The following is a 25,696-nucleotide window of genomic DNA, read 5'->3' as shown; positions in this document are numbered from 1 at the left end:
CAGGCAGCAGACAGCAAATTATTCTCAAGCTGGCGAATAGGATAGATTTTTCTCCCTAAATGTCCCTTCTGCTTTCTAGTTTGAATTATCCATAAGATGACTTTGCTTATCTCTGAAAATAACCTTGTTGACAACACAAATATGGACTTAAAACACGCTACCTCCACATTTAAGATTTAAGAAGCTCCCAGTAAATGTCAGGGGGTGTCAACGTGTTTGCTGTGATACTTGGTTATTATTAGTGTTTAACTGCTATTCCCTGCCAGCGCCATGCCGCCAGCAGCATCATAAATTTTAATGTGATCATGTGCTCTCCTCTTTTCATATCCAGTGAGTTCTGCAAGATCATAATATTCTATATGAACCCTAGCTGAACCTTAGTGTGATAGGAAGAAAGGACAAGATTTCTAGCACTGATAGTTGTTCATCATTTTATAGTTGATGTTTTTTTTTTTTTTTTCAAAAACTATACACTGAGCAACATGGTTCCCTGAATAATATTACTCTAAACTAAATCCACTCGTTCAGTGAATCTTTATTGAGCCCTACAGGATGCAGGGCATGGCCCAAAATGCTAATGACTCCATTTATGGGATAGTAAAGAACACTGACTCTTAAGGAAACCTTCCAACCCCCTCCCCTGGCAAATCTGTCAGAGCTCATACATCATTTATAAAACCGAAAAACGTCTCTGTAACCTTGGTGCTACTGCATGCCTTCCATTGTATAGAATACAAACAGAAGCACAGTCATGTCCTTTATCTGGTTTAAATCATGCATAGAATAAGAAACGTGCTTGCCATCTTTCCTTGTGCATGTTTTTGGTGGAATATTTATTCTACAGGCTTTATAAACAAAGAGAACTTATGTAATTATTCTTGATCTTCATATTTCCACCCTTGTTTTAATGGCAAATGGTAACTGACACTACATACTGTACTCATCTGATGAATTTTAAGTAGCTGGTGAACTTTAAATACCCAAGCAACTCTTAGGAAGCCAAAAACAATGTTGAAGCTTCCATTTAAGAATATTTGAAATTTCAGGTCAGAGGTATGGAGTATTAATAACAGAGTTTCCAGTGAACTAAATTGCCACTATTTTCTATCAAATTGCCCATTTCTTACAAAGCAGTTTGTTCACTTATTTTAATGTCTAAAGAAACAAACTCTTCATTACTTAGACATGAGACTGAACACTTCTGCCAAACAAGATCCTCAGTCATGAAGTTCCTTTTCTGTGTTTGCCATAATGTAAAGGTTTAAGGCTCAAGAAACCAGTGTGTATAGATTTCTTATCTGGTCCTGTTGCCCATGGCGAGATAGTTTGCTTAGCAGTGACACATGCCTGGGCATCCTTCCAGAGACAATATGGGCTTAGAAAAAACAGTCACAGATGCAGGGGCACAGGGAGGGTGCTGTATTATTTATGCTGACAGGTCCATGAGAAACAGGTAGGCATACGCAGGCCTGTCTTGGTAGGAGGGTCTCTTTTTTGGACACTCTGACTTGTTTGGTTTCTCTCCTAAGAAAAGAGCATGGAAATGTGTGCCTCCGCATCCTATCTCCTGTTCTAGAGGACAAGAAGCACTTCAGGGGAGGGCCGTGAGGTTTGCATTCGCCTTTCCTAGGAAACTTTGATGAGAAACTTGGCCTTGGAGCGCCATCTAGAGGAACCTGCAGCACACATGAACCGCGCTATCTTGCTTTTGTACCTTTTTTTTTTTTTTATTCATGTATTTTTTTTCTTTCTTCCAGATTTTAAGAGAATTTTGGTTCTAGCTCAACATAGACACATGGAATATGAAATCACTTGGTGGAAAAAGAATTACTGGGGCTGGGTGGTGGCGCACCTGGTTGAACGCACATGTTACAGTGTGCAAGAACCTGGGTTCCTGCTCCCCATCCCCACCTGCAGGGGGAAAGCTTTGTGAGTGGTGAAACAGGGCGGCAGGTGTCTTTCTGTCTCTCTCCCTCTCTACCAGAGCGCTCTCTCCCCCTCTTGACTTCTGGCTGTCTCTATCTAATAAATAAAAATAATAAAAATGTTTTTAAAAAGAAAAAGAATTACTAAGAATAAAGTAATGAAAGACCTCAACAGTCTTCAGGAGTGCCTGAAACATTCATGCCACTCAAAAAATAAATAGATAAGCATTTTGCCATGGGCTGAGGTCATGATAAAAAATTGGAAACTGGGAGTTGGGCAGTAGCACAGTGGGTTAAGCGCAGGTGGCTCAAAGCGCGAGGACCAGAGTTTGAGCCCCAGATCCCCATCTGCAGGGGAGTCGCTTCACAGGTGGTGAAGCAGGTTTGCAGGTGTCCGTCTTTCTCTCCCCCCTCTCTGTCTTCCCCCTCCTCTCTCCATTCTCTCTGTCCTATCCAACAACAACAACATCAATAACTACAACAAGAAAACAAGGGCAACAAAAGGGAATAAATAAATAAATATTTTTAAAAGAATATTAAAAAAAAAAGAAATTGGAAACTGATGAGTGAGTTAAATATTCATTTTCAGTGCTCCAGGAGGTGTGCAGCAGAAAAATTGCAAGACATGCAATAAAGAGGTCCTGAGTTCAAACCCCAGCCTTCTGTAATGATGCTCTGATCTCTTTCTCTCTGTATGTGTGTTAATAATTATTAATAAATTCATTTTAGTCATTGATCAATAATCAATAATTGATTAATTATCTCTTGATCAGATATAAATACTTCTTTGTCTTAATAATCTTTGCTTATGGTCAAACTGCAGAAGAGGCTGTTTGTGAAAGAAATGGAAAAAAGTTGACTTTTTAAACTTACTGTAACTCTTAGTCATGTTCAGAAAAACTTAATGAGCAGGGACTGGGTGGTGGCTTTCCAGGGAGAGTCGCGCATTAGCATGTGTGAGTTTGTAGATTTAAGCTCCTGGTCCTCACCTGCAGTGGGGAAGCTTCATGAGTGGTAGATCAGTGCTGCAAGTCTCTCTCTCTGTCTTTTTTTTTTTTTTTTTTTTGCCTTCAGGGTTATTGCTGGGGCTCAGTGCCTGCACCACGAATTCACTGCTCCTGGAGACTATTTTTTCCTCTTTTTGTAGCCCTTGTTTTATTGTTGTTGTGGTTATTATTGTTGTTATTGATGTCGTTGTTGGATAGAACAGAGACCGAGAAGGGGAGAGAAAGACAGACACCTGCAGACCTGCTTCACCGCCTGTGAAGTGACCCCCTGCAGGTGGGGAGCCAGGGGCTTGAACTGGAATCCTTATACCAGTCCTCGTGCTTTTAACCCGCTGTGCTACTGCTTGACCCCCGCAACACTCTCTTCTACTTCCTTCTCTCTCTCTTTTTCTCTCTCTCTCCCTCTATCTCACTCACCTGCTACCAAAACAAAAGAAAGAAAAAGAAAATAAACGGCAGCTGGGAGCAGTGGAGTTGTGCAGGCACTGAGTCCCAGAGATAACCCTGGTGACAAAAACAAAACAAAACAAAACAAAAACTAACGAGAAGAAAATAGTCCAGATATGACTACTAAATTTAATTCAAGGAAGGAAAAGTTACCACCAACCATACCCTTGAAATATACTGGTGGAGGTTGGGTGGTAGCGCAGTGGGTTAAGCGCACATAGCGCAAAGCACAAGGACCGGCATAAGGATCCCGGTTCGAGCCCCCCACCTGCAGGGGGGTCACTTCACAGGCAGTGAAGCAGGTCTTCAGGTGTGTCTCTTTCTCTTCCCTTTTCTGTCTTCCCCTCCTCTCTCGATTTCTCTCTGTCCTATCCAACAACAACAGCAATGACAACAAGAATAATAACGACAACAAGGGCAACAAAAATGGAAAAAATAACCTCCAGGAGCAGTGGATTCATAGTGCAGGCACTGAGCCCCTGCAATAACCCTAGAGGCAATATATATATACTGGTATGAGTATCTCTACTATGGGGACATAATCTGAAAAAAATTCTGCTTTATTTTATTGAAAAGAAGCAGGATTGTCTGTATCATGGAAACATTTACTGAAGAAAACTGGTGATGTATGTCCTTTCACTACTAAGACCTGCTCCAACTCTGCTGCTCTTGTCAGCTTCCCCTACTCCGACTATTTTAAGGCTTGTCATAAAAGCTTGTATCTGTCTTTGGCATCTCTAACTCACAATGCCATACTCCCCCTCCCCCTTCATTTCCCTTCATTCCTGATTGTCCTGGAAATTTATCATAAATTCATAGGTTTTCCAAAACAACAGATTAATAATTTCTCCATTGAATGTCTTTTGCAATATAAGTACTTGAATTCTGCACAGGAACATAATTTTTATGTAGTGAGATCTGAAATGGAAATGAACAATGCAAAAAATAAGCAATTTTGGCACTTAAGCTATTAAAGCCTCATTGTTTGAAGTATCTCCTCTCTCATGAATGACAATTTTCATGACATATGCTACAGTAGTATGGGCTAATCCATTTTTTAGGTATATTGACTTAGTCTATAGGCAGTTGAGGATCCCTAGCCCTTCAAATAAACAAACAAAAAATAAACTAAAACAAACAAACAAAACAAAACCCCCAATAGTCTGATTATGAAAGGGAAAAGATCTTGGCTCCATCTTCTTATGTTATACATACATTTGAAATCAAGTTAATCCAAAATACAATTGCTAAAAAACTGCTAAATGTGAGAGGGGACACAAAGTGTAGATAAGGCCCCAATAAACAGAGGTTGTGAAAATAAAGTGACTGTTGTTAAAACAACTCTGTAGCTTTAAGCTTCTTTCTTTAAGGACAGTCAAAGATCTGTGACAGAAAGGAAGACATGCACTAAACATACTGTAGGGAAAGAAGTAATTATTAATGCTTGCAGAGGAAGGGGGAGACTTTGAAGAAAAACTGGCATTAGGTCAATGATTTAAAGGATGAGTAAAATTGTAATAGGCAGAGAAAAAGACAGCATTTCATGAGAAAGGAGAAGAACAGTCTTCCTTCATTTGGACTAAGTAAAACGTATGTCACTTGGGGTTCTCTATTTTGGCTTTAAGTTTTCATCTGGGTGCAAAGGCAAATGATACTTATATTTATAAGAATCCAAAACATGTGTTCTAATTTGGTATGAGATATAATTATATCCAAAGAAGCCTATGCCAGAAAACTCTTTATTGGGTGATACTTGAACACTGTGCCTGCCATATTTCTTCCCAGGAAAGTAGATAAATGAGTGATTTCATTTCATTCTTTGCCCCATGCATTTGCTTTCAGGTAAATTTCCAAGGCTTATCTTGCTTAACTGCCCTTGCTATACCCGATAAGCAAAATGGTCATGTTCACTGGGTTACACCTTTTAGGGCAGAGATTTTAGAACGAATGTGCCCCCAATCCTGTGAGCATTCATTCTTTCTTCCCATGGTCACCCTGGGCATTTTTCCAGATAGGCATTCTCTCAAGGTTTCTGCAGTCTTTTGCATAATGTCTGAACATCCCCCTACATTGACTTTCAAGTACCCTAGAGAGTCTTACTCAGTGATACAACAGTCTATTTTTTTCTATTACTTATTCATCCTACAAAACAATAATTTTGAAAATTCAAGCATTTATTTATCCATATATATTTATTTATTGGATAGAGACAGAAAAATTGAAGAGGAAGATGCAGATAGAGGAAGGGAGAGAGGAAGACAGGTTCCTCGTAGCACTGTTTCATCATTTGTGAAGCAGGTGGGGAACCAGGTGCTTGAACTGGGGTCCTTGCCCATTGCAACATGACACTAGGTATACCACCACCTACTCCCCCCCCCCGTCAAATTAAAGCATTTATTTTTTTAAAAAAGATTTCCTAAAATAAAACATTGAAAAGAAACTCAAATAATTACTCCAGCAATATACTTGCAAAAAAGGTGTCATTGATTTCACAGCTGTAAAGCTCAGAAGCTGCTGTGAAATATATACTCCTGCAAGCAAGACTGGCAAGTTTCAATGCCAAATAAATCAGATGGAAATCTGTCATAAAATTGGAAACAAGAAGAAGGCATGTAGGTCTACACAAGTGACAGATAACCCGATATCATTCAAGACTTACAGTTAACATTGCAAACATCAGTTGACACACGTTGAAGGCATGTCTCCAGTTGTGGTACAGAACCATTCGGTAGTTTTTCCTCACTGTCAAAAGCCACCTACACAGTGTCTGAAATGGTAGGGGAGAGGTGTTAGGCAGTTGTATGTGTTCCCACTGGACCACTATCAAGTCTGTGGGTTTGTGTGAGTAACCCTCAACCATCAGAGCCTTTGCAACAACGTCTCATGTGATTCTCATGGCAATCTCTTGAATTATGCAGTTCTTATATCCCCCACCCCCAGTTCTTATTTGGAAAACTTTAAAGTTCAGGGTGACTACCATGATGCTTTAGGGACCATCCTAGGATAATTCTAGACAGCAGATCTCACCTCATAGTCAATTTTAAATTTCTGTACCATCCCCAGTTCCATGAACATCCGAAGAGCAGCTGTGATCATGGCGTCAACGTCAAGAGAGAAGTCATCAAAATGTATGTCATCGATGGCCAGCTCTGACACCAGAGGGATGTTGGCTGCCTACAAAAGCAGAAGCCATAAGTCAAGCCAAGTTCACCAGCTTTCTCAAATCCCTCATCTTGTTTTCCTCTCTTGCTTATCAGACGTGCCACATAAATCAGACCTGACCTGCACTTACACTCTGATACAGCTAAACTCTGAGCTGGAAATGTCTTTTGTTTCTGAACTGCAAATGCCCCAAGCACATAAAGAAGGGAGGCAGGCAGGAAGCTAATCAGCTAATCTGAAGGAAAAAAATACACACACTGGATCTAGTCTGCAGAATACAAAGCTGTCTAGTTTACTGAAACCGTAGTCATACAATATATTTTGATGCATATTACAGAGCACTAAATGCAAGAAACATCTGGCAACCAGCAGCTGTGAATTTTAATTGCTGTTATTCAGGAGAAGGACATGGGAATACACCACTTTGTCTTGTTTCTTCTATCTTTATATTCTGTAGTTGTGCACATGCTCTTTGTTACACAAGTATTCTGTATATTCAGAAGGGCAGAAAGGATCAGACATCACATCTGGGTGCACAATGGGTATTCTTTTTTTTTTTTTATAATGAAGTAGAAGTGTTAGTGTAATTGTGTTTCATTGAAAGAATTACTGTAATATTGTACTTCATTCATTATCGATATCACATTGTAATTATTCATCATTCATATACAAGGTTTTCAAAATTATCATGATAGGTAATTGGCTATCAGTTGACCCACAAAAACCAGAAGGGAGGAAAAATGTTTTGAGGATGATTTTTATGCTCGTTTCATCATTTTTACCATACCTTCTAGGTCACTCTTAGTAAGGGAATGATTTTTATGTCTTCAGGTTATAAGGGACCATTCTGCATTCATATTCCTAGTCTATTCACTGGCTATAAATTACCCAGGGAGTAATTTATACCTTGGGACTACTTTGACTAAGCAATTAAATCCACTCTGGTTACTCTGAGCATCCCAGAAACCATATAATCAATCCTTCTTTTCTAATGCCATGCACTTCCACCGGAGTTTACGTCGCTAGACTAAAATCCAAACACTGCTTGCTCCCCACTACATGGGAAAACAATAAAACAATGCATAAATTATAGGACAATTTACCTCCTATTCTTCTGACTGTTTATCTTCATGAAAAAGTACTTATATCACCCTCAGTAATCATTCTAATATATTAACATGTTTGTAGGCCTAGTTTCTTGGAATTATAAAGAGAAAGCTGGCAAAATTCAAACATGGCAGTGAATATGGAAAATAGTCTTATCCCTTTGACTATTACTTGAAGATATTACTTGAAACTTACTATTTGAAGGTCCTGGCCTCATGCTGACTAACCACTTTACTTTTATATTTTCTGCTTTAAACATATTTAAAAATCAAAGCTATGCATGCATATAGTTTTAAGACTCAAGCAGGTTTGCAAGACTAGCTACAAGCATACAAAAAACACAAGCAGAACTCTGGTATCCAAAGTTTCCCACAGCCAGAGGCAATCACTTTCAAATCATGTAGATAATTTATTTTTTGTGTGTGTTCTTTATAAAGAAAGATGTCTGTAATTTTATTTTTTGATTATTTTCTCTTTCAAGAATTCTCACCAGTGATGATGATTAAGCTGTTTTACACCGTAACTGTCAACCCTTCCCTCTCATACGAACACTTCTCTCCCCCTTGTATAAGACTATAATAACTTTGTTTAAAGAAATATGTGGTTTTTATATTGTTATGAGTATGTAAAAATATTACTGCTAAGTCATGCAATTTACTATGACTACTTCTCCATTTCTTGACAGCATTTTGTATTCTGTGGAGTCAGTAATGGTCTTTTTAAATGTGTGCTTACTTTTCTGTGTTTACCACCAATTCAACGCTTCGTCTACCTATTACCTAAGTCTATCAGTTTCATGATAGCCTATCATAGCCTATAGTTTCAGGATAGTCTACCAGTTACATGAAATAATCTCTGAGCTTCTGTACTCTGGATGGACAGAATTTGTCTCACGTGTTTCCCCCAGATGTTCCTTCACTGTAATGCTGGAGGTATCATCTACCTCTTTCTTATTTTGCCCTTATTATGGTGAGGCACATCTTCCAACAGTTTCTGAAGAGTACGCAGGTGTGTTAGGTAGATTTATGAGCCCCTGAACATGTGAAATATCTTCACATCATTGTTACATTTAAATGATAGATTGTCTAGATACAGATACAGGTTGAAAATCATTCTGTAAGAAATTTTAAGGCATCACTCTTAGCTTTAGATGCTCTTTTGAGAAGTCAGAAGCTCTTCTGAATCCTTATCCTTTGAAAACACCTCTCTCATTCACAGTCATGGGTACTTTGCGAGTCATTAAATCTGGAAAATCACATCTTTTAATTCTAAAAATAATTAAAATACATTGTAAGATGATTTTTTAAAATTCTTTTTTTCCTTTTCCTTTTTTCTTCTTTCTTTCTTTATTTATTTTTTTGCCTCCAAGGTTATGGCTGGGACTCGGTGCCTGCTCTACGATCCACTGCTCCTGGAAGCTATTTTTTTCCTTTTGTTGCCCTTGTTGTTTATAGTTGTTATTATTACTGTTGTTACTGCCGTCGTCATTGTTGGATAGGATAGAAAGAAATTGAGAGAGGAAGGGAAAGACAGAAGGGGAGAGAAAGAGAGACACCTGCAGACCTGCTTCACCACCTGCAAAGTGATCTTCCCCCTGCAGGTGGGGAGCTAGAGGCTAAAATTTAAGCCAGTCCTTGTGCTTCACGCCATGTGCATCTAACCCTCTGTGCCACTGCCTGGCCCCCCTAGATGATTTTTTTTCTACACTTATTCTTCTGGAATTCTCTTTGGATGTTTGCTTTTTTAAAAAAATTCTTCTATATTCTTTTCTTTTGATTTTTACTTTATTTTCTAGAAAATATCTTTCCTTCTTATTTATATATATATTTCTTTTTTATTTGATAGGACAGAGAGAAACTGAAAGGGGGTGAATGAGGAAGAGATAAAGAGACACCTGCAGTACAGCTCCATTTTCTTGAAGCTTCCCCCCTGCGGGTGAGAAGTGAGGGCTTAAATCTGGGTCCTTGCACATAATATGTGCACTCAACTGGGTGCACCACCATCTGTCCTTTCTTATTTAAACATTTTTTAAAAGATTTATTTATTTATTTTTTTCGCCTCCAGGGTCATCACTGGGGCTCGGTGCCTGCACTAAGAATCCACTGCTCCTGGTGGCCATCTTTTTTCCATTGTTGTTGCTGTTATTTTTGTTGTTGGATAGGACAGAGAGAAATGGAGAGAGGAGGGGAAGACAGAGGGAGAGAGAAAGACAGACACCTGCAGACCTGCTTCACCACCTGTGAAGTGACTCCCCTGCAGGTGGGGAGCCGGGGGCTCAAACCGGGATCCTTGAGCCAGTCCTTGTGCTTCGCACTATGGTGCTTAGCCTGGTGCACTACCTTATTTATTTACTTTTATGAGAGCACCATTCAGCTCTGGTATATACGGTGCTGGGGATCAAACCTGGGGCCACTAGTCAGGAAATCCTTGGATTCCCACATAGATATGATGGACCTAGACCTCTAACAGATCCTTCTCTCCACCATCATTGGTCACTTCCACCAGGAACATCATTATAAGGCCTCTTATGGGCATCTCCAGTTAGGGACTGTCCCATTTTCCAATGGGAGGTTGGGTTAACCTACTCTGTCATTCAAGGTAGACAGGTCCTGAAATGAGTGCAGGCTAGAATGTCCCTAGCTGTGTCCATGGACTGTTAGCTCAGACTGGCAGGGACTCAGGGGTTACATAGGCTCCTGTGCTAAAAATGAATAGATATGGATTCTGGGTCAGAATGATGGGTAAACAGTTCAATATATTTATGTATTTTCTTCAAGTTTGGGGGCAACTCTCTGCCTAATCTAGTCCTATTCTCAATTCTGACACCATCTTTCCAGACAATATTTTTAGCCCACTTGCATATTAGCTGTCAGGCTCAGGCAAAATTACTAAATCCATGGGCCCCTAGGAACAGACCTGAAATAGACTTCCTAGCTTCTTTCCACCCTAACACCTCTATTCTCATCTCCTCTAACCTACTTTTTGGTTCCTGTTTATTCAACATTTTGTCCTGCTTTATGTCTAATTGCCTTTCAGCCACCAAGTTGCAGATCCTACCATGAATCCACCTTCAACTCCCTGGGCAGAAGACTTCACCAATGTGCCCCAGGGCCTCACCTCTCCAGAGCTCTACCCCACTAGGGAAAGACAGAAACAAGATGGGGGTATGGACTGACCTGCCAATGCCCATGTCCAGCAAAGAGGCGATTACAGAAGCCAGAGCTCCCACCTTCTGCACTCCATAAAGAATTTTGGTTGGGGGCCGGGCGGTAGCACACTGGATTAAGCACACATAGTACAGATACAAAGCGCAAGGATCTGTGCAAGGATCCTGGTTTGAGCCCCTGGCTCCCCGCCCTTAGGGGGGTCGCTTCATAAGCGATAAAGTAGGTCTGTAGGGGTCTTTCTCTCTCCCTCTCTAGTTCCCCTTCCTGTCTCAATTTCTCTCTTTTTTAATTTTAATCCAATAAAAAATGGGGGGAGTCTGCCAGGAGCAATGGATTCATAGTGCTGGCACTGAGCCCCAGTAATAATCCTGGAGGCAAAGAAAATAAAAACAAAAACAAATTAAAAAAAGAGGAAGAAAAGAAAAAAGAATTTTGTTTCATACTCCCAGAAAAGGGAAATGTTAAGGAAAAATGACCAGAGGGCTCTGAACTCAAATTTCATCAGGACCCAGAGAGAGAAGAGGAATATTTGTAATTAGTAACAGGTGTAGGTGTGATTTAGAAAGGAATAGAAGGCAGGACCATAGAAAAAAAGCTAGGTCACACACACACACATATATATATATATATATATATATATATATTTGACAAGGGTGGGGGGGAGGGAGGCTGCGATGGGACACAGTCTTTTGGTGGTGGGAATGGTGTTCATGTACACTCCTATTAATTTGTAGTCATATAATAAATCACTAATTAATATGAGATGGGAAAATTGAACGTCTCAAACTTTTTAAAGCACAGACTGAGTCTTTTTAATACATAGGCTGAGTCTTTGATATGTTGACTCTCTTAAAAGCTTAGACCAGGAAGAACAGAAGCAACCGGTGGCACAGCTATATACAAATAATGTCAAAGGACATAAATTAGGGTGATGTTGTATGTGATACAGCAAATCCTAACCAAGGGATATTTCAGAGTTAACCCAACTGCCAAATAATGTGATTACAGCAATAACTATCTATTGTCTTCTTAAACCCTAAGGCAGCAGGAACCTCCTGCCTCTTCTCTAGAGCCTATATTTCTCCCAGTCCTGGAACCTCTAGGGTGGGGCTCACTTTCCTGCATGCTTCTCTCAATTCATACCAAATGATATTGCATCTACCGATCCCAACCTAATCAATGCAACCAGTACCACCTCAGCATGCTTCACTTCAGACTGTGTCTAGAGATGTCAGGCGTGGAATGTCAACCCTTCACCCTCATTACTCAGGCGAGACCTTTCCTTTCATAGTATTCTCTAATTCCATTAGGAGGTTTACTTCCTAACAAAGTCCCCAAACCTAGATATAAACCAGTTCCTGTGAGATACAGCATATGTTCACATGTATCCATAAATTAGGGCAAAATACCGAAGTTGAAAAACAAGATTAGAAAAGAAAACACAAGTCGAACCTGAAATGAAATTGGAGTATTACACCAAAGTAAAAGACTCTGGGGTGGGTGGGTGGGTGGGGAGAATACAGGTCCATGAAAGATGATGAATGACATAGTGGGGGTTGTATAAAAAAAAAAATTAGGGCAAAATATATACCTGAAAGCAAAAATACACAATAGTCTGTAGTGAGTCAGTATAAAGTTCATAATGAAATAGTGTCTACTTAGACTTAGATACCCTCCTCACCTACTTCCTATTATAGTTCTCTCACTCACTCCAAAGCTAACCCTATCACAGCAAGGACTGCAAAAGCTGAATAAGGGCAAGAGACTGGCAGACTTTAACGATGACCTTTAGTCACTATCAGGCCAACCCATCAGCTGGGGCCCTATTCAGGGAGTCCTGAGATTCCCAAACAGACATGATGGGCCTAGACTTTGAATAAATCCCTCTCTCCATTGTTACCGGTCATTTCTATCAGGAACAATACAATAGACCCCTTTGTGGGCCCCCATAGAACCTTGCCCTCAACTTGGATGAACAATGGTAGAGAATGTTCCATCCTCCTTTCGGATGGACAACATACTTTATGCTACACCTGAGGAAGATGGGTCTATATTGGGGCAACCTGGAATATTCCTACTCATGACCACAGAATGTGAGCTCAGTTCTACAGGGATACAGAGGTCACATAGGCTCTTAAGCTGAATATGGGCCCAGATCACATCAAATTGATGGGTTTACAGTCAACAATATTTATACCTCTTTCCCATATTAGGGAGCTACTCTCTTCCCTGATCCAGCTTTTTGGTCCTTTTCCAGCCATGACATCATCTTCCCAGATAATAACTTAGATCCACCTGCATATAAGATTTCAGGCTCGGGGGGAAAAGAAAAAAAAACTAGTATAGCCACAGGCCCTTTGGAATAGAACTAAAATATGCCTACTAGCTATCTACAAAATGGAGGACCCCCTCCCCAACTCTTCATCTGCACTATTCCAGCCTTTAGGTCCATGACTGGTCAACAATTTGTTTGGCTTTGTATGTTAACTCTCTTTTCAGCTACCAGGTTCCAGATGCTAGCATGATGCTGACAGGACTTCCCTAAACAGACAACCCCACCAATGTGTCCTGGATCTCTGATTCTCCAGAGCCCTTCCCCACTAGGGATAGAGACAGACAGTCTGGGAGTATGGATCGACATATCAACGCCCATGTTCAGTGGGGAAGCAATTACAGAAGCCAGACCTTCCACCTTCTGCATCCCACAATGACCTTGGGTCCATACTCCCAGAGGGTTAAAGAATAGGAAAGCTATTAGGGGATACAGAGTTCTGGTAGTGGGAATTGTGTGGAGTTGTATCCCTCTTATCCTATGGTTTAGTCAATGTTTCCTTTTTATAAATAAAAAAAATAAAAAAATAGTTGGCCCATGTCTGTAACCTTGGGAAGACTACTGCAGTTTCCAATGGATAAAAGGGGGACACAGAATTCTGGTGTGGGGAATGGTGTGGAAAATTGGTGATTTATAATTTTGTAAATCAATATTAAATTACTAATAAAAAATACCTGGAACCTCAGACATGCTTTGCCACTGAGCTACTTCCCTAGCCCCTTAAGACTTTAAAATCACAGTTTTCATTTCTGTGAGATCTTCTATTGTTATCTGGATATTCCTTTTTGTTTTTAAATAGCCTCCCAGTTTTGCTTCCTGGGTGTAATAGATCTTCTCTTAGCTGTCTGAGGAAACTCATGCTAATTCTGTTTGCTTTTCTTCTCCCTTCATAGTTTACCTCACTCCTTTCACTTTATGTTAGTCTGTCCATTATTATAGCCAAAATATAAATTTATCCTCTCAACAATTTAAAGTATGTAATGCAGTATTTTTAACATTGCTTTAATAACTAAACTTGCAAAAGAAAAAGAAAAGAAAGAAAGAAAGGCAAGCAAATTGTTTCTAAGGCTCTGTGAGACCTATGGCGGTTATCTGTTATCTCTGGGAATTGGGGTGGGGTCACAGAACTTTAGTGGTGGACGTGGTATGGAACTATAACCTTTAATCTTATAGTCTCATAACCTACTATTAATCATGAGAGAGAGAGAGAGAGAGAGAAACATTGCTGTACAAAAGATATTTAGGACCTTTCCATGTTGCCTGCTGGAAAGATGTTATGTTAATTCATTCCTTGTGTTCAACCTGTGTTCCATCCCTCAACCTCCAACCTCTGTGCCCATGTTCCCCTAATCCAAAAGACCCTCTTCAGAACATATGACTCCAGTCTCTAGAGGGAAGGGGTAGGACAAAGGATCTTGAGATCTAACTGCTTCTTAGGTTCTACATCTAATTGGTCATAAGAACCTTTATTTATATTCCTAAAAGTATTTATAATTGGTCAAATTCCTAGTCTTTTTTGGGGGGGGAGGGGGGAACGGATCTGGTATAAATCTGCTGGGCTCTCAACTCTTCTTGCTAGCTTATTTTTACTTTCTTGGGCTTGCCAAATTTCTGAATATTTATGCATCTGTCTTTAGTTTTAAAAAATTTTGTTATTGCTCAACAATTTGTTTGGCTTCGTATGTTAACTCTCTTTTCAGTCACCAGGTTCCAGATGTCATCAGGATGCCGGCCAGGCTTCCCTAGACTGAAGACCCCACCAATGTGTCCTGGAGCTCCGCTTCCCCAGAGACCCACCCTACTAGGGAAAGAGAGAGGCAGACTGGGAGTATGGACCGACCAGTCAACGCCCATGTTCAGCGAGGAAGCAATTACAGAAGCCAGACCTTCCACCTTCTGTAACCCACAAAGACCCTGGGTCCATGCTCCCAGAGGGATAGAGAATGGGAAAGCTATCGGGGGAGGGGGTGGGATATGGAGAATGGGTGGTGGGAATTGTGTGGAACTGTACCCCTCCTACCCTATGGTTTTGTTCATTAATCCTTTCTTAAATAAAAAATTTAAAAAAATTTTGCTAGTGTAGAATCCTCTCTCAATTTCTTTTTTCTCCTTTCTTTCTTCCTTTCTCGTCTTCTTCCTTTTCTTTTCTTTTCTTTTTTTTTTGGCCTCCAGGGTTATGCTGGGGCTTGGTGCCTGCACTACAGATTCACTGATCCTAGTGGCCACTCCCCCCACCCCCATTTCATTGGCTAGGACAGAGAGAAATTGAGAGGAGGGGAAGATAAGAGAGGGGGAGAGAAAGACACCTGCAGACCTGCTTTACCACCTGTGAAGTGACCACCCCCTTGCAGGTGGGGAGCCGGGGGCTCGAATCAGGATCTTCACATGGGTCCTTGTGCTTTGTACTATGTGCACTTAACAAATTTCTCAGTCTCTAAGACATTATAGCTTAAAAACATGCCTTTATTGTTATTTTAGCCTGGCTGGGGAAAGGAACAAAAGAAAATGAGTTTGTTTAATCTATCATCTTCACACAAAGTGTCAGTTGAAATTATCTTTATTAAATGATGTCTTGGGAGTCGGGCGGTAGCACAGCGGGTTAAGCGCAGGTGGCGCGAAGCACAAGGACCGGTGTAAGGATCCTGGTTCGAGCCCCCGGCTCCCCACCTGCAGGGGAGTCGCTTCACAGGCGGTGAAGCAGGTCTGCAGGTGTCTGTCTGTCTCTCCCCCGCTCTCTCTGTCTTCCCCTCCTCTCTCCATTTCTCTCTGTCCTATCCAACAATGACGACATCAATAACAACAACAACAATAACTACAACAATGAAAAACAAGGGCAACAAAAAGGGGAAATAAATAAATAAATAATAAAAAATGATGTCTTAAGCGACCAGTCTGAAGAGTGCAGGTGAGAATCAGACTTTGGTTTATAGTCCCTTTACTCTTCTGTGCTTGAATCTGACTGCAACCACAGGAACTGCTTTATTCTTCTGTTCCACGTCCTTCTGTGTTCACTTGGGCCTGCCTAGCTTATTTGGCTGCAATAGTCTTAGAGGCGGATCCCATATTTCTTTCTCAAAGAGAATCTCCAGAATGACTATTTTCCACCACTTGTTTGAAGGTTTTGCTTATAGAGAATGTTATATATTTAGGAGGATCTAAAGTTGTTGCAATATTTTCATATTCAAACTCAAGTATAATTTCCATTCCCCAAGAGGGTATACACCATGACCCCAAATACAAAGTCTTTCTGGTCTTGAGAGACAAGCTTGCTTCTGAGTTAGTAAAGGAAGTGTAACCTCCTTACAGTGGACTGTGAGTGAGCTTTAGTGGTGACAGAGACGTGGTACTCTCCGGGAGGCCTCTATTATTAAGAGTATGTTTCCTGATGCCATTATAAATCCTACCCCCTTAAAGGCACTAAATTCATTTAATTATCTTAAAAATGAAAGAATATAGGATTTGTTTCATGATAAAATGTTAATGGAAAGGAAATAAGAGCATTAGATTGAAAAACGTAGAGTGACCTCTGGTTCAGCAAGACCCATCCTTATTGACCTTGTCTTTTGTCCACTAATAGGCTGATTGATCCATAGTTAAATCAAACTGGTCCACCAGGATTACGACAAGAATTCACCAAGAATCCTGTCGTAAACCCTTGCTGACACTGTAGAGAAAAGTCCAAGCCTTTCACAAATGACCATTTCCAGCTATTCTGAAATATAGTTCTCGTGCCTACATTTCTGTGTGTGACAGCAATTTCTAGGGAAACGAGCAGTGGAAGCAAGTGTGAGGATCTAGTCTGCAAAATATTTGGGAAGAGCCTTCTGCTGTCAGATTGTCTTTTTCTAGTGTACAAAGCCCACATTTCTCCTGATGGGTAGAGAATGAGACCACATCTCCTGAGCTTATAATTATGGTTGCCACAGCATTCTAACAGGACAAATCAAAGTCAGTTTCTCCAAGTGTCAGTCTTCAACACTCAAATATTTAAGAGGCGCCATATTCTTAAATCAAAGAGGAGTGCTACCATCCAAAATAACTACTGGATTAATAGCCAGGAAATAATATTTAGATAAAAGAGCCATTTACTTTACTGTTGCAATAAATGAAAACATGGAATTATGTATGGATCCTGGAGCTTATTTGAATAATGTTCAAGAAGTGGGACTTTCGCTGGTAGGGCGCTGCTGCTATCTTTGATCATTTCTTTTCTTTGGCTGGGGTCTCAATAGTTTAGTGCTTATTAAAGGGATCCAAATAATGTCCTCCTTTAAAATTGAAAGGGTAACTTTACAAAGAGGCTGTAAGTAAGATATTAAAACAAAATCCTGGATCCCATGATACATAAATATTACATCTGTGATACTCAGAAAACAGGAAGAAACAACAAAGTTATCCAATGCTGGAAATTCAAAGAAAAATTGACTTGCTGCCCACTTCAAAACCCACTCCCTTCTGAACAGAAGCAAATATTCAGCATCTTCGTACTCATAGAGTCATAAAGATGGAGACTGGGCTGTGTGAATTCTTTGTTCGGTCTAAGTCTTAACATTTTAACATTACCAGTCAGGAACTGCGTTTTTTTTTTTTTTTTCTTGCCTCCAGGGTCAGTGCCTGAACTACAAATTGACTGCTCCTGGAAGCCATTTTGCCCCCCATTTTGTGGTGGTTGTTGTTGTTATTGCTGTTGTTGTTGGACAGGACAGAGAGAAATCGAAAGAGGAGAAGAATGAGATGTGGAGAGAAAGACAGACACCTGCAGACCTGCTTCAGTGCTTGTAAAGTGACCTCCCTGCAGGTGGGGAGCCGGGGGCTCGAACCGGGATCCTAATGCTGGTTCTTGTGCTTGGCACCATGTGCACTTAAGATGCTGCGCTACTGCCGGCCCCCAGGAACTGCATCTTAATGAATTTCATTTTTCACTGAGACCTTACAAGTTAGGTAATATTTGTTATCTCATGTTACAGATGCGACAACTGACATTGGAAACTTCTTCAAAAAACTAGCTGGCAGTAAAGATAGTTTTCAACTTTGGTTCTTTGATATTTCTTTTTTTTTTTTTTCCTCCAGGGTTATTGCTGGGCTCAGTGCCTGCGCCATGAATCCACTGCTCCTGGAGGCCATTTTTCCCCCTTTTGTTGCTCTTGTTGTTGTAGCCTCGTTGTGGTTATTATTATTGCCATTGTTGATGTTGTTTGTTGTTGGATAGGACAGAGAGAAATGGAGAGAGGAGGGGAGGACAGAGGGGGGAGAAAGATAGACACCTGCAGACCTGCTTCACCGCCTGTGAAGCGACTCCCCTGCAGGTGGGGAGCCGGGGGCTCGAACCGGGATCCTTATGCCGGTCTTTGCGCCACATGCGCTTAACCCGCTGCGCCACCGCCCGACCCCCTCTTTGATATTTCTAATATGCCTTCATCAGCAATGAACTTTAAACTATGCATTTCAACATAAATAGGTTGTCTAATAGTCTTTTTGCCATCCCTCTTGAAAGGTTCTCATCATTATTAATTTAATATTGTTTACGAAAATTTCACTTCAGGAGTATAGCTTCATACCTATATAAGTGTGTGCATGTGTACAACTCACTGTACTCACCACCACAGTTTCTGTGCCCCTCCAGAAAGCAAGTCATTTAAAAATAATTTTTCCCCAAGACATAGCATTTATAATGTAAAAGAAGTCAGGATACATTTTGAAAAGAGATCTCTAGAGTTCCTTCTTAAACACATGCATATATTCTATGCTAACTGATATACTAATTACACGCTTCCATGCTTTCTTTAGTTTCATTATGAAAGAAGATTTTTTAAAAGTTGGATTACATGGAATAAGTGAGGAGCTTACACAGAATTATTATTATTATCACATGGAATTAATTATAATAATTAGAATACATAATTGTTATAATACAATGTAATAATTATTGACAATAATTATTAGTTATTACATGGAATAAGTGACTTATTAATAACTTATAAATAACTGATTATTACATGGAATAAGTTAGCACCTGGGAAGATGCTTACTTCCCTGTGAGCAAGACCCTGCTTCCAGTCTTGTCTCCATCTTGCTCTTGCTCCTTCTTTCTCTTTATAAATATAAAAAGTTCATCCAGACTGGTGGGCAATTACAATAGTAAAGATAATCTTAATAATAACTTCTGAAGCCACGTGATGAAATTCATTTTGCATTATGTACGTTAAAATGACTTTAACGGCTGTGTGTAAGATGAAAGAGTCAGAACTAAGAATTGAAGATGTGTTGAACTTTAAGATTATTCACTAAACCTACAGATTCTGAATAAGGCTGACACTCTGAAGGAATTTTTTACTTAAAAAAACTGTAGAATTTTGGTGGGGGGGGAGCAGTGATTTGTACATACACGTTGAAACTGCTCTTGAAATATCATTTTATAAGCCAATTTGAAGTCAATAATAAGTCGACTATAAATTAGGGTAATTGTTAAGAGCAACACTGTTCACAACGAGGGCAACAAAAGGGAATAAATAAATTACTATTAAAACAAAAAAGAGCACTGTTCAGCTCCATCTTACGGTACAAGGAATTGAAGCTGGGACTTTGGAGCCTCAGGTATGAGAGTCTCTCTGCATAATGATTTTGCTATCTCTAAATTGTTTGTAATGCTGTATTGTTGCATGTTTGAATGTTGCTGAGAGAACAGATCCTAAAAATTCTCAAAAATGTTTCTGTTATAGAAGGTTATTGTTTTTTTATTAACAATTAATATATGAAAGTACTGCTTTGTTCTTGCTGGTGGTAGATATGCACACACACACACACACACACACACACATTGCTTTGTTCCCCAAAGAAGTTTAACTTAGATTCCAAAGATCCACAATGCAACAACAACAACAACAACAACAAAATAGGCAAGGAAGGCAAACCAAAAGGAAGCTAAAGTTAGGAATGTAAAAAAAATCATCAAAAGCAAAGTTACTAGACCAAGTATATACCATAGCGTCATGCTTGTGAGTCCAGCTGGAAATGTGTCTATACGCCTCTCAGTAACTACATCAAAGAAACCTGATATGCTAGATGATTCACAGTGTTTATAAGACTAAAAATAAAGCAGGGGCTAAGAAAAGTCCATAAAGACACAGCTATGCATCTCTAGAGAAAAGCATCTCTTGTATTATTGTTACTTTTTTTAGGAAAAAAAATTCTATGAATCCCTATTCTTCAAGTGTGGACTCTAGAACATCTATTTCAAAAATACCTGGCATCTCCTTAGAAATGCAAATTAGGGGGTCCAGCGGTAGCACACCAGGCGAAGTGCACATAGTGCAAAGCTCAAGGACTTGCAATAAGGGCTCCCCCATTTGCTGGGGCATTGCTTTACAAGTGGTGAAGCAGGTCTGCAGGTATCTATCTTTCTCTCTCCCTCTTTTGGTTTCTCTCTGTCCTATCCAACAACACAGGAGCAGTGGATTCGTAGTGCAGTGCAGGCACCAAGCTCCAGCGATCATCCCCAAGACAAGGAAAAAAAAAAAAAAAAAAAGGAGGAGGAGGAGGAAGAGAAGGAGAAGAAGAAATGCAACTTTTGAATCTATTTGTGTAACATGCCCTCCCAAAATGATCCTGCTGCCCAATAAAGTTTGGCAGTCATTTCTTTTGGCATTATCCCCACAATGAGCCCAGCAGTGAGTTATTCATCTGGGGTTAATTTACAGTATGGAAGGCTGTCTCTAAAGAGTTCTCTAAAGAAGCAGGGTGGGGTATAGCATAATGGTTATGTAAAGAGAATCTCATGCCTGAAGCTCTAAAGTCCCAGGTTCAACCCCCCACACCACCACAAACCAGTGCTGAGCAGTGCTCTCGTAAAAAAAAAAAAAAAAAAAAAAGTTTTCTAAAGAAGTACAAAGCTATTGACTGATAAAGGGTTCACAGTGAATTTTTTCTTTTTTTTTGCCATAGCATAGCTCAGCTCTGGTTTATAGTGGTGCAGTGGGGATTAAACCTGGGACTTTGGAGCCTCAGGCATGAGAGTCTCTTTGCATAACCTCTGTGCTATTTCCCCTACCCCCAATGTGAAATTCTTTTGTCTTTTTTCTTGGTTTAAAAATCTGCATCCTAAAATACTTCAAAAGAAATTCATTGCTAGTAAGTGATGAAACATCAAACTATTTAAAACATCCATCAGGTTAAAATTATTGTGGTTTGCACTTCATTGTTGCTAAAAGTACGTCTTATACTATCCTAATAACTGCTTCCTCTTGGAGTTATTTATTAGTTTTTCCTTGAAGGTGCCTAAAGCATGCTTCACACTAAATAAGGGTTCTAATTCTATCTCTAGCACCTACTTGCTCAGTGACTATTTCAAGAAGCTGAAGTCAGTCTTGGAGTGTTCTGAATGTAGACAGTGATACAATTACATTGCATGGTTGTTGTGAAGGGTAAATGGAATAACATGCATAAAGAGTCTTGCTTGGGCGAGGGTAGATAGCATAATGGTTATGCAAAGACACTCTCATTCCTGAGGCTCTGAAGTCCCAAGTTCAATTCCCCGTACCACCATAAACCAGAGCTGAGCGGTGCTCTGGTTAAAAAAAAAAAAAAATCTTACTCGAAAATAGGAAGTGATAAATAATGGTTACTATTAAGATGACGGTTGTTGTTGGCTTATTGTTATACCTGCTATTAATTTTATATTGATACCAGAGTCAAAGAATGGAAGGATGAACATTTTACTGACGAGCCCATACTATGTGTCAACTCTTTCTAACTTGAATTCAACTTAATTCAACACATACAAGTGGTATATCTAACTCCACCCTAGGCACTGCACTGCATTACAGATACACTTGTGAAATCAAAGTGGTCTCTGTGCTCACAGAAACAATGAAGTAAATAGGCTAAATATGGGTTGTCTGAAAAGTCGTGATGCATTTTTCTTTTCTTTTTTTTTTTTCCCTCCAGGGTTATTGCTGGGCTCGGTGCCTGCACCATGAATCCACCGCTCCTGGAGGCCATTTTTCCCCCTTTTTGTTGCCCTAGTTGTTGCAGCCTCGTTGCGGTTATTATTGCCATTGTTGACGTTGCTTTGTTGTTGGATAGGACAGAGAGAAATGGAGAGAGGAGGGGAAGACAGAGAGGGAGGGGGAGAGAAAGATAGACACCTGCATACCTGCTTCACCACCTGTGAAGCGACTCCACTGCAGGTGGGGAGCTGGGGGCTCGAACCGGGATCCTTATACCGGTCCCTGCGCTTTGCGCCACGTGCGCTTAATCCACTGCGCCACTGCCCGGATGATGCATTTTTCTATGTATTTTCTCTACAAAATGCATCACGGCTTTTTAAAAAATTATTTTCTTTTTATTTAATTTTATTAGTGACTTACTATTGATTTACAAAATTGTAAATAATGGGCAGGGGCATAATTCTGCATGGTTTCTACCACCAGAATTCTTAATACCCATTCCCTTCACTGGAAACTACAGTAGTTTTCCCAAAATTGTAGACGGCCTATCTATATGTGTATATATCTGCCCATTCCCCCCCCCCCCCCCCCCCGTGGTCCTACCGTTTCTTCCTTTCTTTCTTCTTTTTTTTTTATAAACACCATTCCCACCACCAAAAGGCTGTGTCCCATCCCACCCCACTCCCCACCCCTGGGAAGCCAAATATCCACCCTCACCCTCACCCCAGGGTTCTTACTTTGGTGCCCTACTCCAGATTTAGTCAAATCCTGCTTTCAGTTTCCCTTTCTGTTCTTCTTTCTCAACTGCTGTTGATGAGTGGGATCATCCCATACTCATCTTTATCTTTCTGACTTAGCTCACTTAACATAATTCCTTCTAGCTGCCTTCTCTTCCTTTCTTCTTCTAGCGTTTGCCCTTCTTCCGTAGCCAGTCAACAGCGTCAGGTTGAGCCTGATGTAAAGTTTCGAGACCTCCTTTGAATCTGGAGAGGTGGCAGTCGTTGACTATGTGGGTCATAGTTTGTCTGGAGCCGCAGGGGCAGCTCGGGTCGTCTCTGACTCCCCAGCGATGGAACATAGCAGTGCACCGGCCATGGCCTGTTCGATAGCGATTGAGGAGGGCCCAGTCATAACGTGCTAGGTCAAAGCCGGGTTGACGCTTGCTTGTTGCTGCTTGTTGCTGGCTTTGAAAATGACTGGGATCCATGTGGATTCAGTCGGCTAGGAAGGATCGTCAGTTTCCCCAATGAATGGGTACTCACGGGATGCACCACGGGAAGGTCGATCCTTTCTAAGTCATACATACACCGATTACTTCTTCCGAATGCATCATGACTTTTCTGAAAACCCAGTATATAGTACAGTGTGTGCTGTAATGGGGGACTTACAGGAGATCATCTTAAATCTTGGAAGAGTCTGTTTTTTTTTTTTTTTACCTTAGTAATGTTGCACTACTTTTAAAGCACCATCGAACTTTGCCCTCATGAAATATATTTAAAACAATCAAAACAGAAACGAAAAAGGTAGCCACTATGATGAAATGTTCTCAAGGTCAAACAGCTTGTGTTGATTACAATTTATGATGTGGACACCATTCCTGAAATTCTCATGGTTTACTTAAGGAGAAAGAAGAGTGAACAGAATGAGTAGGGAAAAAATAAGAGGCATAAAATTCAGAGGCAACATCAAGATGAAAGCAGAGAGAAAGCAGCCAAGAAACTGGGTCTGGGCGGTGGTCTGCCTGGCCGAGGGCACAGTTACCATGCGCACAAAGATCTGGGTTTAAAATTCCAGGTCCAGCCTGCAAGGGGAAATCCTCATGAGCAGTGAAGCAGTGTTACAGATGTCTCTCTTTCTCCTTATTTTCCCTCTCCCTCTCAATTTCTCTCTGTCCTCTGGAATAAAATACTAAACAATAGTCTCTTAAAAAATAAAAAGACTGAAGAAATCATGCTAAGTGAGATAAGTCAGAAACAGAAGGCTGAATATGGGATGATCTCACTCTCAGGCAGAAGTTGAAAAACAAGATCAGAAGAGAAAACACAAGTAGAACCTGAACTGGAATTGGCATATTGCACCAAAGTAAAAGACTCTGGTGAGGGTGGGGAGAATACAGGTCTTAGAAAAGGATGGCAGAGGACCTAGTGGGGGTTGTATTGTTATGTGGAAAACTGAGAAGTGTTGTGCATGTACAAACTATTGTATTTACTGTCAAATGTAAAGCATTAATCCCCCAATAAAGGGGAAAAAAAGGAAAGGAAGAAAAATAATGGAGGGAAATTATCTAATGTAGGCATTGAAAGGATGTAGAAAATTCACCTGGTAGAGAGAATAGCATGGGCAGAATAGAGTTCTGATTTCACCTGAAGATGGAATAAAACAAGCAGGCACAGAACCACCAATACCAGGGACCAAGAGTTGATACTTTTTTTTTTTTCGCTCTTTGATAAGGATTCAGGACTTGCCCTAGTAGGCCACTGGAGCCTATAAGGCTGCTTCACAACTGGGACCAAATGCAAAACCTGAGACCATGCAGGTTTAAAATAAATACTATACATTTACCATATGATCTGGCCATGCTATTCCAAGCTATCTACCCAAAGAATACAGGCAGTAGTCTGAATACATATATGTACGCCTATGCTCACTGAAGTGCTATTTATAAAATCCAAGACACAGAAACAGTTTATGTGCACAAGACAACTAAGTAAATGAAGATGCTGTGGCACCTATACAATGGAACACTGCTCAGCTATAAGACAAGACACAATCCAGCCTTTTGTGACAAAATGGACGATGAAACTGGAGACGGTCATGCTAAGCAGATGAATCACAGACCCCTGCAAGCGTCAACCCGGCTTTGACCTAGCTCGTTATGATTGGTCCCTCCTCAATCGCTATCGAACAGGCCATGGCCGGTGCGCCACTATGTTCCATCGCTGGGGAGCCAGAGACGACCCGAACTGCCCCTGCGGCTCCAGACAGACTATGACCCACATAGTCAACGACTGCCACCTTTCCAGATTCAAAGGAGGTCTCGAAACTTTACATCAGGCTCAACCTGACGCTGTTGACTGGCTACGGAGGAAGAAGGGCAAACGCTAGAAGAAGAAGCAGATGAATCAGAAAGTGAAAGCCAAGTATGGATAACCGCACTCATATGTGGGATGCAAAGAAGCAGCACAGGGACAAAGAGGGTGAAAACACACAAACCCTTAGTCTGCAGGTCTGAGGTGATTAGCAGGGTGGGGTGGGGGGGTGGGTCAAGAATGGTTCTAAGAGGACAGAAAGCTAATGCCCTGTGGTGGAGGGTGACAGTACCCCTGGGATAGGTAAAAACAGCCATTCTTCATTAAAAAAAAAAAAGCATTAGATGTCTGAAGCTACTATTCTGCCCAGGAGTATACCTTGCCTCTGACTCCAGCACTCACCTCCTTTCATTGCTCTTGCCAGCTCCCCAACCCCTTAGCAGTGAAGAGTCCCTGTCCTCTGTGGTCAAGAGCTGCCGTAATTTCCCCTTTCAAGCTCTGCTGTTTATCATTATTAATATTGTTGTTACTGCTGTCATTGTTGTTGAATAGAACAGAGAAATGGAGAGAGGAGG

At 40.6% G+C, this 25,696-nt stretch overlaps 1 protein-coding gene across 1 annotated transcript in view; it reads right to left on the bottom strand.

The window, feature by feature from the left end:
- PDE11A (phosphodiesterase 11A) overlaps positions 1–25,696 on the bottom strand; it is a 349,760-nt gene that overhangs the window by 11,714 nt on the left and 312,350 nt on the right. The window contains exons 11-12 of the mRNA XM_060178283.1: positions 6,407–6,553; positions 6,039–6,146 (exon numbers count right to left, since the gene is read on the bottom strand). Coding sequence (XP_060034266.1) covers positions 6,039–6,146; positions 6,407–6,553 — 255 coding nt within the window. The remainder of the gene's footprint in view (positions 1–6,038; positions 6,147–6,406; positions 6,554–25,696) is intronic.

The sequence above is a fragment of the Erinaceus europaeus genome, chromosome 18, assembly GCF_950295315.1.
Source record: "Erinaceus europaeus chromosome 18, mEriEur2.1, whole genome shotgun sequence".
Lineage (NCBI taxonomy): Eukaryota > Metazoa > Chordata > Mammalia > Eulipotyphla > Erinaceidae > Erinaceus > Erinaceus europaeus.
The sequence above is the reverse complement of the archived record's forward strand: the minus strand, read 5'-3'. Positions and strand labels throughout refer to the sequence as shown.